Genomic DNA, 14336 nt, shown 5'->3' on the forward strand with positions numbered 1-14336 from the left:
ACTTATCTTCCTGCAGAATTCAGTTCAACCATTCAGGAAATCCTTTCCTGACTCTTCCAGAAGGAATTAGGCACCTTTCTTGCCTACATTGTTTATCTCCTTGCATTGTAATTGCATTATCTGGTCATACATCTGTCTCCTGGACACTTCCCTCTGGGGGCAAACTGTCTTCTTCAGTTTGTATTCCCAGCTCGAGGACATGGCAGATATTCAGTAAATCTGTGTTAGCCGAATAAAGGAAAATTTGATCTTCTAGACATAAATTTTTTATACTGTTTATGTGAAAAAAAGAAAAAATACTTCAAAGAAATAATGTAATTTTACATATAAAAAGATATACCCTTGATCTGTAATTCACAGAAATAACATAATCTTCTGATACTGTAGATAATGAATAATGAATTCATTATTTGATTAAATAGCTGAGCACTATTAACCAATAAAGTTTTAAACAAACTTTAACTTACCTAATGGAAAACCTGAAGGGCTGATATATATCACTAAGTAAAACATAGGCGGGTACCTCTGACCATCACAAGTTTCTTCTTGAAATAATGAACATCTTATTGCTTAAGTTGAAGTCCTTTCATACATGAAGGTGAGAGGTGATAAAGAAGAAACAGGATGGGGTTGAACTCTTGATGTAAAGGAAATATACACCAAGTCATTGTAATACGTTAGTAATAGTGACATTTGTAGGTTTCAGTTGACAGTTATTCATCCACGGTTTAATCCTTTACTTTCAAGAGCCAAACTTGAAAGTCATTGCTTTTAAAATTACATTTTGTCATATCTCTGTACATTTCAGCTTTTAACATGCTGCTCTTAGTGCTTACAGATGATTGTACGATCACGTTCAGTTGAGTTTCTGTATTCATCAGGTTTAATCGTTAGCACAGCAGTGCCTTATGTTGGATTATTCATTTTCTTATTGGTGCCCTTTGTTTTCATGACATGATTGCTTTTTTATTGAGTGGAAAGTACCAGTATGCTCAAGGAGGTACTGTTTCCTGATTGAGATGTTTTTAAAAAAGGGGGGTGGTCGAGGACCAGAAAGAAAATCCTTTAGGAATCTCTTTGAAAAGTCAGGAGAATTGTACAGTCTACATAGCTATTTGACAATAAGGCAAAGGATATTTATGTATATTGGTTAATAATTTTAATTGGCATTTATTGTAAATTAGAGATAATTTTATATAAAAAGAAACTAACAGCTGTTTCCTTATTTTGATTGTTAATTGTTTACTATTTTATGCATTTGGTTGTCAAGCATTGTCACTTCTGGAATGCTTAATTTGTATCAGCTAAATACATGGAGACTTGGTAGCGGCAGTGTGCTGCTGTGGATAAAACACTGAGCAGTGGCTAAGGAAAGAGACCTGGCTTCCAGACTCTGAAAAGACTCCACCCGGCGATACTTTGGGCCATGACTTTGGACTTCTGAACGTAGTACTCACATTAGGGATAAGACACAAAAGTCTTTAGGGTCCATTTACATGTAATGTTTTATGATCATATAATCATAAAAGTTTTCACCGACATGACATTTTTGTAATTCATTTAGCATTGGAAAAGAAAAATTTAGCATATCATAAAATAGAACTAAATGAGAAGAGGAAAAGTTCATAACAATGTTTAATTATTCTATACCAATACCATTGCTTTACAACTATTTGTTTTTGAAAATACTTATCAAAATTTTCTTGGCTGACTTTCTTATCTACCAAGTAGACTACTCTGCAGTTCTTACTCAATGATTTAAAATATCGATGAGAAGTGGTTAAAAATTCAGTTTAAAAGATTTGGCTTTGACAAGTTTCCCTTTTTTTGGCCTAACAAAACACAACTTCAGAATCAATATTCAAGAAAAGGAGATTACCATTTAGTTACTCTCAAACAAAACTTTTTTGTTAGTATAAAAATATAGTTTTATATTACTTTTTAAAAATTTGTTAAGCAGCCTATGAATAAAAGCTAAGTTAACAGTTGGATTCTTTTGCAGTATTATGTTAGTTTCAGTTGTTCTCAATAAAAATTCTGAGCGCATTTTCAATTTTACCTTGGGAGTTCACCCAAAACATAAATAAAGATCCAACAGCATTGCTTTATTACTATCTATGCAATTCAGTGACAGTGATATTTTTAACCCAAACCAAGGTTATCTAGATTTATTAAAAGAAAAAAAAAAAATACTGTCCTCTAGTTGGATAACCTACAGCACGTGATAATCAGCCACTGCCAAGAAAATCAGTGTCCACTTCCCAAATACAAGCCCTGGCAGGTTGTAGATCAAGTGATACCTTGACACCATTCTGTAGAGGCCATGTTGAAATGAGAGAGGCAGGTGAGAGAAGACAAGTGGATGTTATAGGCTAAGTCAGGACACCATCTACTTTCAGCCCCTTTGGTTTGAATTAATTCTTAAGGACTTTGATTTCCAGAAGGAAAAACAAAATTTCAAATTGTAACTTCCCCAGAGAGTGTTTCAGCAGATTTTAGAGCCTTTTGTATATCAGTGATTTCTGACCTCACAAATTGGATCCTTTTTATCCCCTTTCTATTGTATTCAGTAAAGCAATGTGAAAATTGGTCTCTTCACTCATATCCCACTGATTTAACCTAAGAGTGTGATTAATAATAAAATTTTGGTCTTTTTTAATATTGATTCACGCAGTTAACATTTCCTCCCTAAATTATTAGTTTTAGTCAAAGTTTGCCTTTTTTCTCTCAGCATTTTTTTTTCCTCGCACAGTGTTGGTTTCTCTCTTTCCCGCTTTTGGCATCACCATAAGATTTTATTTGGAGATAATACAGAAGCTCTTTTCAAAATCATTAGTGATATGAAACTGCATCAATAGACAGCAGATCCTGACGGAGGGATGTGGTTAAAAAACCCCTCTTGGAAATCAATGTTTTACCTACCGGGGACTTTTTGAGGCTTCAAGGCTTTCGGCCAAGAGTATAATGTGCTGTTTTTAGAAAAACCTTTGCCAGTCTTACATTTTAGTTAGGCTTATATAGTATGTTTCACTTGAATTTCAGTTCTAAGTGTACAGTCATGAAAGTCTCATATTTGAAAGATCAAATATATTCCTTTAGTTTATGTGAAAGGAAACTCAGGGGCTTCCCTCGTGGCTCAGAGGTAAAGAATCTGCCTGTGATGCAGGGGACCCAGGTTCGATCCCTGGATCGGGAGGATCCCCTGAAGAAGGGAATGGCAATGCAGTCCAGTATTCTTTCCTGGAGAATCCATGGACAGAGGAGCCTGGCGGGCTATCGTCCATAGAGTTGCAGAGAGTTGTACATGACGGAAGCAACTGAGCAGCACACAAAGGAAGCTATTGTACCAAAACCTGTATAAATAGGTTCAATTTGTCATCTGCAGATGTGTTCATTAAGGATTCACTCAGTTCATTCATTATTGCTCCATTTCAGCTATAGTAACTGAACATAATATCTACTTGGTAAACTGTCTTACTAAACACTATGCCTTCCTTTCACAATTTTTTGACCTTAGACTCCACGTACAATCTCTAGTTATGACAAAGAACTAGTTTGCTGTATTTGTACTGTAACATGGGGAAAAAAATCCCTGCTGTATTAGGTTATGATGATATAATAATATTATATTATCAGTCATATCCTACTCTTTGTGATCCCATGGACTGTAGCCCACCAGGCTCCTCTGTCTGTGGGATTTTCCAGGCAAGAATACTGGAGTGGGTTGCCATTTCCTCCTCCAGGGGATCTTCCTGTCCCAGGGATCAATCGAACCTAAGTCTCCTGCATCTCATGCATTGGCAGGCAAATTCTTTACCACTGAGCCACCTGGGCAACCCATGGTAATAATAGTAAATCTAAATATGTGGTCAATTTCCCTATTCAAACATGATAACATTAATTTACATAGCAATCATGTAAAGGAAACCTTTGGTATTAAGCAGCTCGGAGAAAACTGTAAAATCATGGAGCAAAAGTTTTGCTCATGCAGTAATTTGGAAAAAATACTTTAGAGGCAGATATTCAGAATAATAAAATAACCAAGAAAAATACATGATGTTCGAGTTACTTTAGGGAAGATGTTGTCCTTGGAAAGTCAGTGAATCCCCACATTGCAGGATTGTGGTGAAAATTAAATGAGATCTTCGATACAAGGCAGCATTGAGCACGCTTTCTGCCCCAGAGTAAGTGCTTGTTAAAAAATGTTGGCTCTTGTTAGTATTACAATTATCTATATTCTTGACTTCCTAAGCAAAAAATAAAGCTTGGTTTAATCTAGTCCCAGTAATATTTATGAAATGTGCAGGGTGTGAGTAGTGCTCTACTAGGCTTCACCAAGACAGATGCCTGCCACAGCCCCTACCCTAGACGGTGGGAGTAGAGAGGAGATATTAATAAATCCCAGACAGAAAGGGAGCGCAGTGCAGTGCAGTGCAACACGTTTCGCTCAAACATTATCATCTTCTGATGTGTTTGCAGCAGTTGTGTAAATGTTAAAACCACAAGTAATTATTCTTTCTCTTCTGTCACGTTCTCTCTAATTTGAACTGTCTCAATATTTTTGTTTAGAAAAATGACTGAAAGAATGAGCAATTGTGTCAATAATGAAGACACCCCCTCATTTTTTAGCAAAGAGACAGCCCCCAAATCGCAAGAAGTGAACAATTAAGTGAGTCATAAATCTATCTATCATTCATTGTTAAATGGAACTTTTTTTTTAAGATAGCAAGGTTCCATCTCATTTTTATGGTGCAATGAAAAACTATCCCTTCAGTAAGACAATCCTCAGAACAGAACGATATTTTGTGTGTCTTTGTGCCCTGGAAACATCAGATTGTCAACTTTTTTCTTATTTGCAAATGGAGCCTTTATTCTAAGAGAAGGGAAGATTCATGGATGCATTCTAAATCTGAAACATCTGGCTTTGGTAATAATGTAGTTCAAGCAGCTTGTGCTTTGGATTCAAATCAAAGCTCTCCCACTTACTGACAAGCCTTAGAAACTCCCGGAACCTCAGTTTCCTCATCTGTCAAAAATCGGGATGAGAATGCCTGACCCACATGACTCTCAGGAAAGAAATGAGAGTGGTCTGCCAACACAAACCTGTTTTATGACACAGACTCCAGTCTTTGGAAGAATAACTTAGTACCCAGTAAAATTTCTTTACCTCTGCCTCACAATCCAGAGGCTACTGTATGTGCTGAATGTTTAAAGTTCTAGTTGGCAGATAGACTGTTAATTTCTCAAAAGATTCTAAACAGAACCAAGAAACATCAAGGACGAGTAGGGTCAATAGCAAATTCATGAAGGTCTGGTTCATCATCAGGGTGACCTAGTCAAGCTAAAGAGACTAGTCTCTTTTTAGAATGTCTGCTGCCCTCCAACTGGTACAACCAAGAATAGTCTTGGCTTGGGTGTATTCTTGGGGTATTTTTCTAAGAATACACCACAAAAGACACTGAGGTTTCACAGGAGTTTATTCTCAGTCTGACATTATGCATTATTATATTGTTTCCCTAAGAAACCCCCAGATAGAGTGGAGACTTGATTTTTACTTTTAAGAATCTGTAATCGGGAGTCTTTAGCTGGATAAGAATCAGAAATCTGATTTGCCCCCATTCTGCAGTAGGCATATTGAAATTTTCATTATTCCCAGATTTCTGACCTCTAAATGTTTTGTGGTTGCCTTTTCCCTTAGAGCCATCCCATGAAAAAGATCTCCTTTCCCCTCCAAAAAAAGAAAAAAAAACCTGATTGTGATTTACAACAGCTGGATAACTTAGAGTTGCTGTTGCTTTTAACAGCGTTTCAAGCATTCAGGGCAAAGTGAATGTAAGACTGAAGACTAGAAGGTCATAATTTTTTCCACTAAAAACTATTTTAGGTGTCTTTCTTACAGTAGAGCAGTGGGTTATATGAGCCAGTTTACTGTTTACAATTAAAATTTCATGAAAAGATGTAGGTTTATTTGCGACACAAAACAATGTCCTGACATTGGAAACTAACTTAAAACTTTTTAAAAGTCAAATGTAAAAGTAATTGATAGTAGTGAACATTATTGGGCTTCCCTAATAGCCCAGTTAGTAAAGAATCCGCCTGCAATGCAGGAGACCCCAGTTTGATTTCTGGGTCAGGAAGATCTGCTGGAGAAGGGATAGGCTACCCACTCCAGTATTCTTGGGCTTCCCTTGTGACTCAGCTGGTAAAGAATCCAGCTGCAATGCAGGAGACCTGGGTTCGATTCTTGGGTTGAGAAGATCCCCTGAAGAAGGGAAAGGCTACCCACTGCAGTATTCTGGCGTGGATAATTCCATGGGGTCACAAAGAGTCAGACACGACTGAGCAACTTTCACTTCAGTGAACATTATTATATATGTAACATCTTTAGTTTAACAAGATTGTATGCTGTAAATGTTTTCAGAATTGTTCTGTTGAAAGAAAAAAAAAAAAAAAAAACCTAAGTGGGAAAAACATTTGGCTGAAGTAAAAACAGAAAATCAATACATCAGAGGTTTAGCTCTATGTTCAACTTAATGTTTTCCTGTGGCAATTTGCTCCAAATTCCCAAAAATAAAATACCATTAACAAAGTACTAAACAAAGTAATTTCTATAAGCTATATGTTAGAAATTCTTTTTTAGATACCTAATAGTGGATACTATAAGATACTGGGCATTTTCCTATCATGTTGAGTGGTTTTGATGATGAAGTTGGTCTCTGAAATAGATGGTCGGTAGGTAAACATCTTTACCCTGTATTACAGGGGAAAAGATTATTGACTAAAATATTTCAGAATCTACCTTTAAAAGCATACTTAATCATCCGCTCAAAATAGCACACTGAAAGTTAAACAGCTTCTCTGGCATTTAGTGTAGCTAAACCCAATATTTCCTATTTGTAAATATTTATTTATCCAGAAGGAGACTAGAAACATGGTTTGGAACGTTGCCCCTTATGTAAGTCCAGTGTCTTTTGAACCAGAATTGCTATTTTTGACGCCCAAATTGACCATGTTCCACATTACCTCTGACTTAGGAGGCCCCTTTTTTAAAAATATTTGTTTTATTTTGACTCTGCCGGGTCTTCGTTGTGGCCCGCAGAATCTTTGTTTCGGCGGGCGAACTCTTGGTTCCAGCGTGTGGGATCGAGTTCTCCAACCAGGGATCGGACCCGGGCCCCCTGCGTTGGGAGCATGACATGTTAACCTCTGGACCAGCAGGGAAGACCCTTAGGGGCCCCTTTGAGTCTCACGTCCCTGGTCTCCCACTTTGTTTCCTCTCTTCGTGTTCCTGGAATTTTAGGATGAGATTGGATAGAGAAGGGTTTTCAGAGTCTCTGAATACACCCCCATTCGGAGGAGCAGGTCTGTGCTGTGCTTCAGAGCGTGGGCTCTGGACATACTGCTGGGTTCAAACCATGGCTTAACCAATTGATAGCTGTTTGCCGTTGGGCAAGTTACGGGATCTTTCTGTTCTTCAGCTTTCTATTTATGTAACCCAAGGATACTCTTAGCACCTCACCGGGTTGTTGTTGTGAGGATGAAAGGTGCTTTATATCCGTGTGTAATAGCCAGCACACTGCATAGGCGCATGTACTGTTCTGGGTACGTACTGTGGCTGCATGATGTTAATGCGCTTGGTCATTCATACGATATAAAATGCTTGCCGTTGTTAATACTGCGTGGTCGTGTTGGTGATGGCTGCCTCGGGAGAGTACGTGGGAGTCTCTGATTCAGATGACTTTTATGCTTCTCTCACACTAATGAAATCATTGCTTAGCGTGTGAAAAACCAAGGTGCAGTATAGTTGAAGAAACTCTAATGGAGACCTCATGACGAGGAACTGCATTTATCTGCTTAATCCGCCTTTGTCCTCATCGCCCATCTGCCTTGTAAATCTTGCAAGGCTGCCGCTTCACTCAGACCTCATTCCTCATGTGCTCCCTGGCAGATGCGTCCTAACTAGCTCCCTCACAACAGTCTCACCCTTTAATGCCTCCTTTCTGCTGCCACTCTTTTCTTTCGACACACAGCTAACGATGCCGCTTCCTACTCACAAACAACTTTGGCTGTTCTTTATCTATGGTATAAAGTTTAGTAAAAGTTTAGTATCAAGTCTCCAGTATTAAAGTTAACATGACCCAAGAGGCTTGTGTTAGCCAAGCCTACTTCCCCAGCTTCTGAAAACTGCATCCCCTGAAATGACCTATATTTCGCCTTCACAGGAATCCTCATCCTTCTCAAACACAGTCATGACTCTGAGATCTATCATGAATTCCCTCCCTCCAGGAAGCCTCCCTCCGAACCATCTAGTAAAATCCAGTGCACTCTTAATTGCCACCCTTCTACCATTCTTTTTCCTAGGAAAGCATGCAGCCCAACTTTTGGTAGAAAGTTCTGTGTGAGTAAATTGTTACTGAAATTCATCTTGACATAGAGACAACCCATGGCAGTAGACATTTGTCAGTGTGGAAGAAAAGATCCAGCATCTCCGAGTTTTCTTCTTCATTAGGGGGAAGTTCTACTTTATTTGATTCTGCTGCTTACATTTAACTAAGGTAATGTGCTAGGAAATGATTAACAGGTGCAGCAGATGAAAAAAGAAGCTTCAGTTAGCTCTCTATTAACAAATTTAGTAGGTGGGCACTTGCATGATTTTCTGATTTTTATCTTATGTGGTTGGTAAGCAGTTTGTCTCAGCGGTATACTTGGTCATCACCTTGATGTTTGAAATTACCGAGTTACACATTACATTTTCAGTTCTTATCCCATGTTCCCTCATGACTTGTAGTGCCATTTCTGAATAATTTTAATTTTTCCAGCATAATCGTCTATGTGTTTTGTGAGCATTTGAAACACGTAATAGATGAGTGCTCTGTGTAGTATTAGCCTCTAATTGCGCAGCATTTGGGGGGAGAGTGAGTTCAAGGTGGATTAAGGTTGTCTGAAAGGTATCATGAGAGCCCTGGGCCTTAGCTGATCCTTAAAAATGAATTTTGAGTTGAACAGGAAGTCATACACTGCCAGTTACTGACCTGCTAGAGCAAAGACTCAGATGTATTCAGAGGATAGTGAGTTTGGCCATGGCCATTGGAAGTTAGGTTAGATACACAGAGCAGGTCAAACTGTGTCCAGCTCTGAGAGCCAAGCCAGGGCACTGACCCACTAGAGTTAAGTATGATCTGAAAAAGGAACATGAGGGGAACACATGTATACCTGTGGCGGATTCATTTTGATATTTGGCAAAACCAATACAATATTGTAAAGTTTAAAAATAAAATTTTTTTAAAAATAAAAAATAAAATAAAAAGGAACATGAGAGAAGCAGCATTGGAGAAAGATTTTTTTATATAGAACATCTTGGGAGTGTACATTAGCTTTATTATCACACATATGCACGGAAGTTTGCATACAGCTTCAAGGAGCAATCTTCCTGCAGCCCATCATTGTAAGGCCTGCTGAAAAACCCTTCAACTAGAGACCAGGAACCCAAACAGCAGGTTATGGAAAGACCGAGGCAGATGGCAGTGAAACCTTAATGTAGGATGGTGGCAGTGAAAATGGAAAGAGGCCTTTTTGAAGAAAAATTGACAAGATTTGGTAACTAATTAGATATGGAGTTGAAAGAGGCAGGGGGGAACAGTCAAAAGATGACAACTTGAGAGACTACAGAAAAAATGGTGCCGATGAAAAAGGTTAACCTTGGTCCATTGGAACTAGTTTCTGTTTTGTGCTGATTAGTTTTATATGCTTGTATTTATAATTTAAAGTCTAGGAGGAAAAAAATGAAGTGAAAAGACTCATAATGTCTAAACATCCAAATAGAAAGTTTCAGAACTTCGGGCTCAAAGAGAGCTCCACATTCAGCTGAGCTCTTTGAAACAAGGCAAAGTGTCCTCCTCGCAACATCATCAGCCAGAAATATGTTCTTTGAATTTACAACTTCTTAAAATAGGAGTCAATTAAAAAAAAAAAAATAAGTAGAGCAAGTGTTTTCAAGTTAACTGGACAGAAAAAAAAATTTTTCTGCTAACACTACATTTGAAGTTCTGTATATTTACACTAGTTTTAATATGAGTGTTTAGAAATTTGTAACCCAGCGAGGTGGCTTCTATTATCCTTGATATAGATTACATTGTGAATGCTCAAATTGTTTTATGTGAAACAATATTTTTCATCAAATGAAACTATAAAACAGGCGAACTCTAAAGTTGGTCTGCTCTTCATTTTCTTATAATCTGTAATCAGGAAATCCATTCACTCGTGCTTTATAATTTTTGTGCTTTTAAGTGGTCAGGGGAATGTGACATCTGCATGCAGCCCCATCCAAATTGATCATCGTCCCAGGCAGAGGGTAATTTTCAAACGTAGCATGAAGAGAGGTGGAATCTATATCTCAGAAGTTTATTGAAGGGTAGCATTTCCCACCTCCCGACCCTGACTTTGAAAGAGACCATTCCGTTGGGTGAATTTATCTTAAGGTAAGACAGCAGCCTCAACAGAAGGCCACAGCGCCCGGAGTGAGGAGGAGGCCACAGTTTCCGAGCCGGTTTAAATGCAGGCTCTTCTTAGCAGTAAACCGCACGAATGTATTCATCATTGATTTTCAAATGATAGGTTTCTATATCACTGGTTTAGGATCCACAGCCTCGCATTCCTGAATCTATATTATGCCAAAAGAATAACAACTTGGTGGCTGGAAACAGAAATGGTTATTATATGGCTCCAAAATGCTAGCTGGCACAATATGCTAAAAACAGCAGAAATTCACCGGTAAAAGGCAGAATTTATTTGTTCTCAAAAATAACTTTTATGCTCTAAAAATATGAATTTAAGAAGTGTCATCGTGGTTCAAAATATTTTACCTTCAGTATGTAAACACCTTAAAATATGTGACTAATCTTCTAAAATGGCATAATTTCCAAACAAGAGGAAATATTCCAAGAGGAAAAATAGAATGCTTTTCAAATCTTTTTTTTTTTAAGTTTTAAGGCATTTATTAGGTGAAAACCTAAAATATATGTTTGCTTTTTATCTACTCCCCCCTCCCCCCACCTACTGCTGCCCCAAATCATTGTTTAAAATGTGGGCAAAAGGCTTTGTTGGAATTTCTCAGAACTCACTCTAGAAAAAAAATTTTTTTTCTTAATAAAAAAAAAGCTTTTCTCAGAGCCTTCATGCAGCATTTCCATTTTCGCACACTGGCCCAGTGCTCGTCATATCACAGGACAACACATTTCATAAAGTGGTTTTACTTCCTTTTAGCAAAATAACTCCTCCATGCAAACCAGTATCGGCATCTACCAAGCCTGGGTTTTAGTTTCTTCTGATCTGTTCAAGCTTCATTGCACTGCTTAACTGACTTTTTTTTCCCCCCTTTCTTTTGAAATTACCCAGCTAATTTTCCATTTGATTGTTTATTTAAACCAGATCTCACACAGGCTTAATAGATAAGTGACATAGGCATTCAGCATATCTGTCAGTCTGAGCTTCGGCTGACAGGAAAGAAGAGTGCAAACTTTGTCTCGGTTTTCTCACTCTGTTTTTATCCCATGGAATCTATTAATTAAAGCGAAAGCCCTAGCATAGTCACAATAATGATTCAGTAAGACACATTAAATATAAAAGTCCTCTGAGCATTCTGTCTTATCAAGTGTCTTTCTACATGAACATACCCTCTGTATTTCTAGCCAAAAAAGGTAAATGTGTTTGTTCCTTGTAATCACTTTTGCCACAGAAAACTGTCCAAATTAACTGTGCAAATTTCTTCTCGGCTTTTGGCATCATTAGTTGGCTTCAGAGAATATAGCTAATTTTCTGGAAGTTTTATTACAGAAGAGCAGCTTATATACAAATTCAACCAACATTTCTTAAGCAGCTACTTTATACTTGATACGTTTTGCCAGGAGGGGATTGTTTGTTTTATTTTGTGGGTTTTTTCCTCCAGTAAGGTGGAGAATGTTATGCATAATCCAATTGACAGATTTAATCTTGTAGTTATTTTTTATACATTCAGCCTGTTTATTCATGCATAAAATAAGACAAGTAAAATGAAAGGGATATGAAGAATCAGTATGCTCTAAACATTATTAAAGTTGTGTGTGTGCATGCTCAGTCATGTCTGACTCTTGGCAACCCCATGAACTGTAGCCTGCCAGGCTCCTCTGTCCATAGGATTTCCCAAGCAAGAATACTGGAGTGGGGTGCCATGCCCTCCTCCAGGGGATCTTCCTGACCCAGGGATTGAAACCTCTCCTGCATCTCCTACATTGGCGGGCAGATTCTTTACCACTGCGCTACTTGGGAAGCCAAAACAGTGTACCTCAAATAGATTCTAATTCAAAAGATGTGCCCCAAAATATCTCCTGAAATATACTGGGGCTTTGCCTTCCTAATTCCTCACTGTATCTCGGGTCATCACAGAAATTTCCAGACTGGATCACACTATCAGGCCTTCCTGAAATATTCCAATGCTAGTAGAACTCTCTGTCCCCTTAAGGGCCTGTGTTCCCTCTGCTCTGCAGCCTTCAGGGGTCTGCATTTCCACCATTTAAAACCAAGACACACAAGCCTGGAATTCACAGGCTAACCTCCAGTGGGCTCCACAGCCCAGCCCTCCATATTCCTTCAGAATCTCTGCCTCTTCTCTCATGGGTTCCCTTCTCACCGGGATCCTCACAGAGTCTCTGGCCGTCCTCTGTAAATCGCCACAGTGGCCCTTTCCTAGTGCCCGGTCACAAGACCAGAGATCTTTTTGTCTCCTCTGTTTTTTCAGGACCCACATCAGTTCTTGCCTCTTCCGTGAATCTCGTTCGGATAATCTCTTCCCTGCTGGGAAACGAGTGGCCCTTAATCTGGATTCCTCTGTGGCACCTCACCCCAGGCTGCCCCATCTTGGTGTGTACGTACCGTACACGTCCGTATCGGATTGCCACAAAGGACTGCAAGGGCCTTGGAGGCCCGGGGCCTTGTCTCTGCTGCCCCACAGAGTAGCACACAGTTATCATTCGTCCTGGGGTCATAGGTGCTGGGGTTTTGCCGTAATGATAATGATGACAGCAACGATGAGGTTTGACTGTCTCCTTTAGAGAGCCCCAGAAAACAGCTGTCTGGGTTTCCAGCAAGGGTTGTTGAATTGGCCTGGGTGGTTTCTCCGATTCTCCAGTCAGAGACGGTGGAGGAAACAGGGACTTCCGGTTCAGCTCAGGTTGCATCAGCTGCCTCTGCACCTCTGCCGGTCACGGGCCAGTGTATTTTGAGTTCTGAGAAATGGACACCTTCAGATAGCCGTTTGTCTGCTAATGGGAGGGGAAGAACTAAACATCAGAGACCCAAGAAAAACCTTTCAGGACAGTTCCCAACTCGCTGGCTACTCCTGTGCCCGGGGCATCAGCCCTTTAGTGGAGGCCTCACTCCCTCCTTTCAGCTCCTGAGGAGGAGGCCTGCTTTCTGAAGTTCTCCGTGAGCAAGAGAGCAGGGCTTCAGGTTCGTCCACTGAGCCTCGTGAGGGAAGCAGACCAGAGAGAAAAAAGCCATAGGGAGAAATCGCTCAGAGAAAAGGGGAACTGAAGAGCAAAGGGTGTGAGAGGCTGCTACGCCTCCCGCATGTCCTAGAAACTATAGCCTCGCTGGTGTGTCCTTTCTTTACTTAAGGACACACAGACACACAAAATAAAACCCAAATCGTTGAACCGAAAGAGTGAGTCATGCCAGCCAGGCCTCCGCTGAGCTAGTCAATTAAAGTTCAAGACCAATTCGGTGCTTTTCTTAGGCCCTGAAAGACTGTCTTGACTTTCGTCCCAACTTTTTTCTAATAGAAAAAAAATAAATAAAAGTATATGCTGGCTTCCGGACAAGTTGATGTCTCTTAGGTTTCTTCTCATTAGGAGTTTTTAATCTTCCTTCAGCGGCATTTTAAAGAACTGATTGGGTTACTCCTGAGGAGGTTGTCAGTCATCCTGTGAACTTTGCATGTACGTTATTGTCTCACCCTGTTAATGCTTTCTTCATCGTCTCATGTAGTGTATGCTCTAGAAACATTTCGTGAGTCCGGATTTTTTTTTTCCTGAGTGCTCTCATTGTTTTCTTTTAACAGGGAACGGGTATGGCAATCCCCGAAACTCACCAGGTCTGCTGGTCTCACCTGGTAACTTGAACAAGAATATGCAAGCGAAATCTCCTCCCCCCATGAATTTAGGGATGAATAACCGTAAACCAGACCTCCGAGTTCTTATTCCACCAGGCAGCAAGAATACAATGCCATCCGTGGTAATGTGAAATTCCATGTTAAATAAATGTTGATAATGTTTTGTATACGTTTTGCTGTTTTTGTATTTGTC

The 14336-nt window shown here is 39.4% G+C and overlaps 1 protein-coding gene across 24 annotated transcripts in view; it reads left to right on the forward strand.

Moving 5' to 3' along the window:
- Positions 1–14336, forward strand: part of MEF2C (myocyte enhancer factor 2C) — a 179169-nt gene that overhangs the window by 150179 nt on the left and 14654 nt on the right. For all 24 annotated transcript variants that reach the window (XM_027545642.1, XM_027545636.1, XM_027545652.1 and 21 more), the window contains one exon: positions 14093–14265. In XM_027545642.1, coding sequence (XP_027401443.1) covers positions 14093–14265 — 173 coding nt within the window. The remainder of the gene's footprint in view (positions 1–14092; positions 14266–14336) is intronic.

The sequence above is a fragment of the Bos indicus x Bos taurus genome, chromosome 7, assembly GCF_003369695.1.
Source record: "Bos indicus x Bos taurus breed Angus x Brahman F1 hybrid chromosome 7, Bos_hybrid_MaternalHap_v2.0, whole genome shotgun sequence".
Taxonomy (NCBI): domain Eukaryota; kingdom Metazoa; phylum Chordata; class Mammalia; order Artiodactyla; family Bovidae; genus Bos; species Bos indicus x Bos taurus.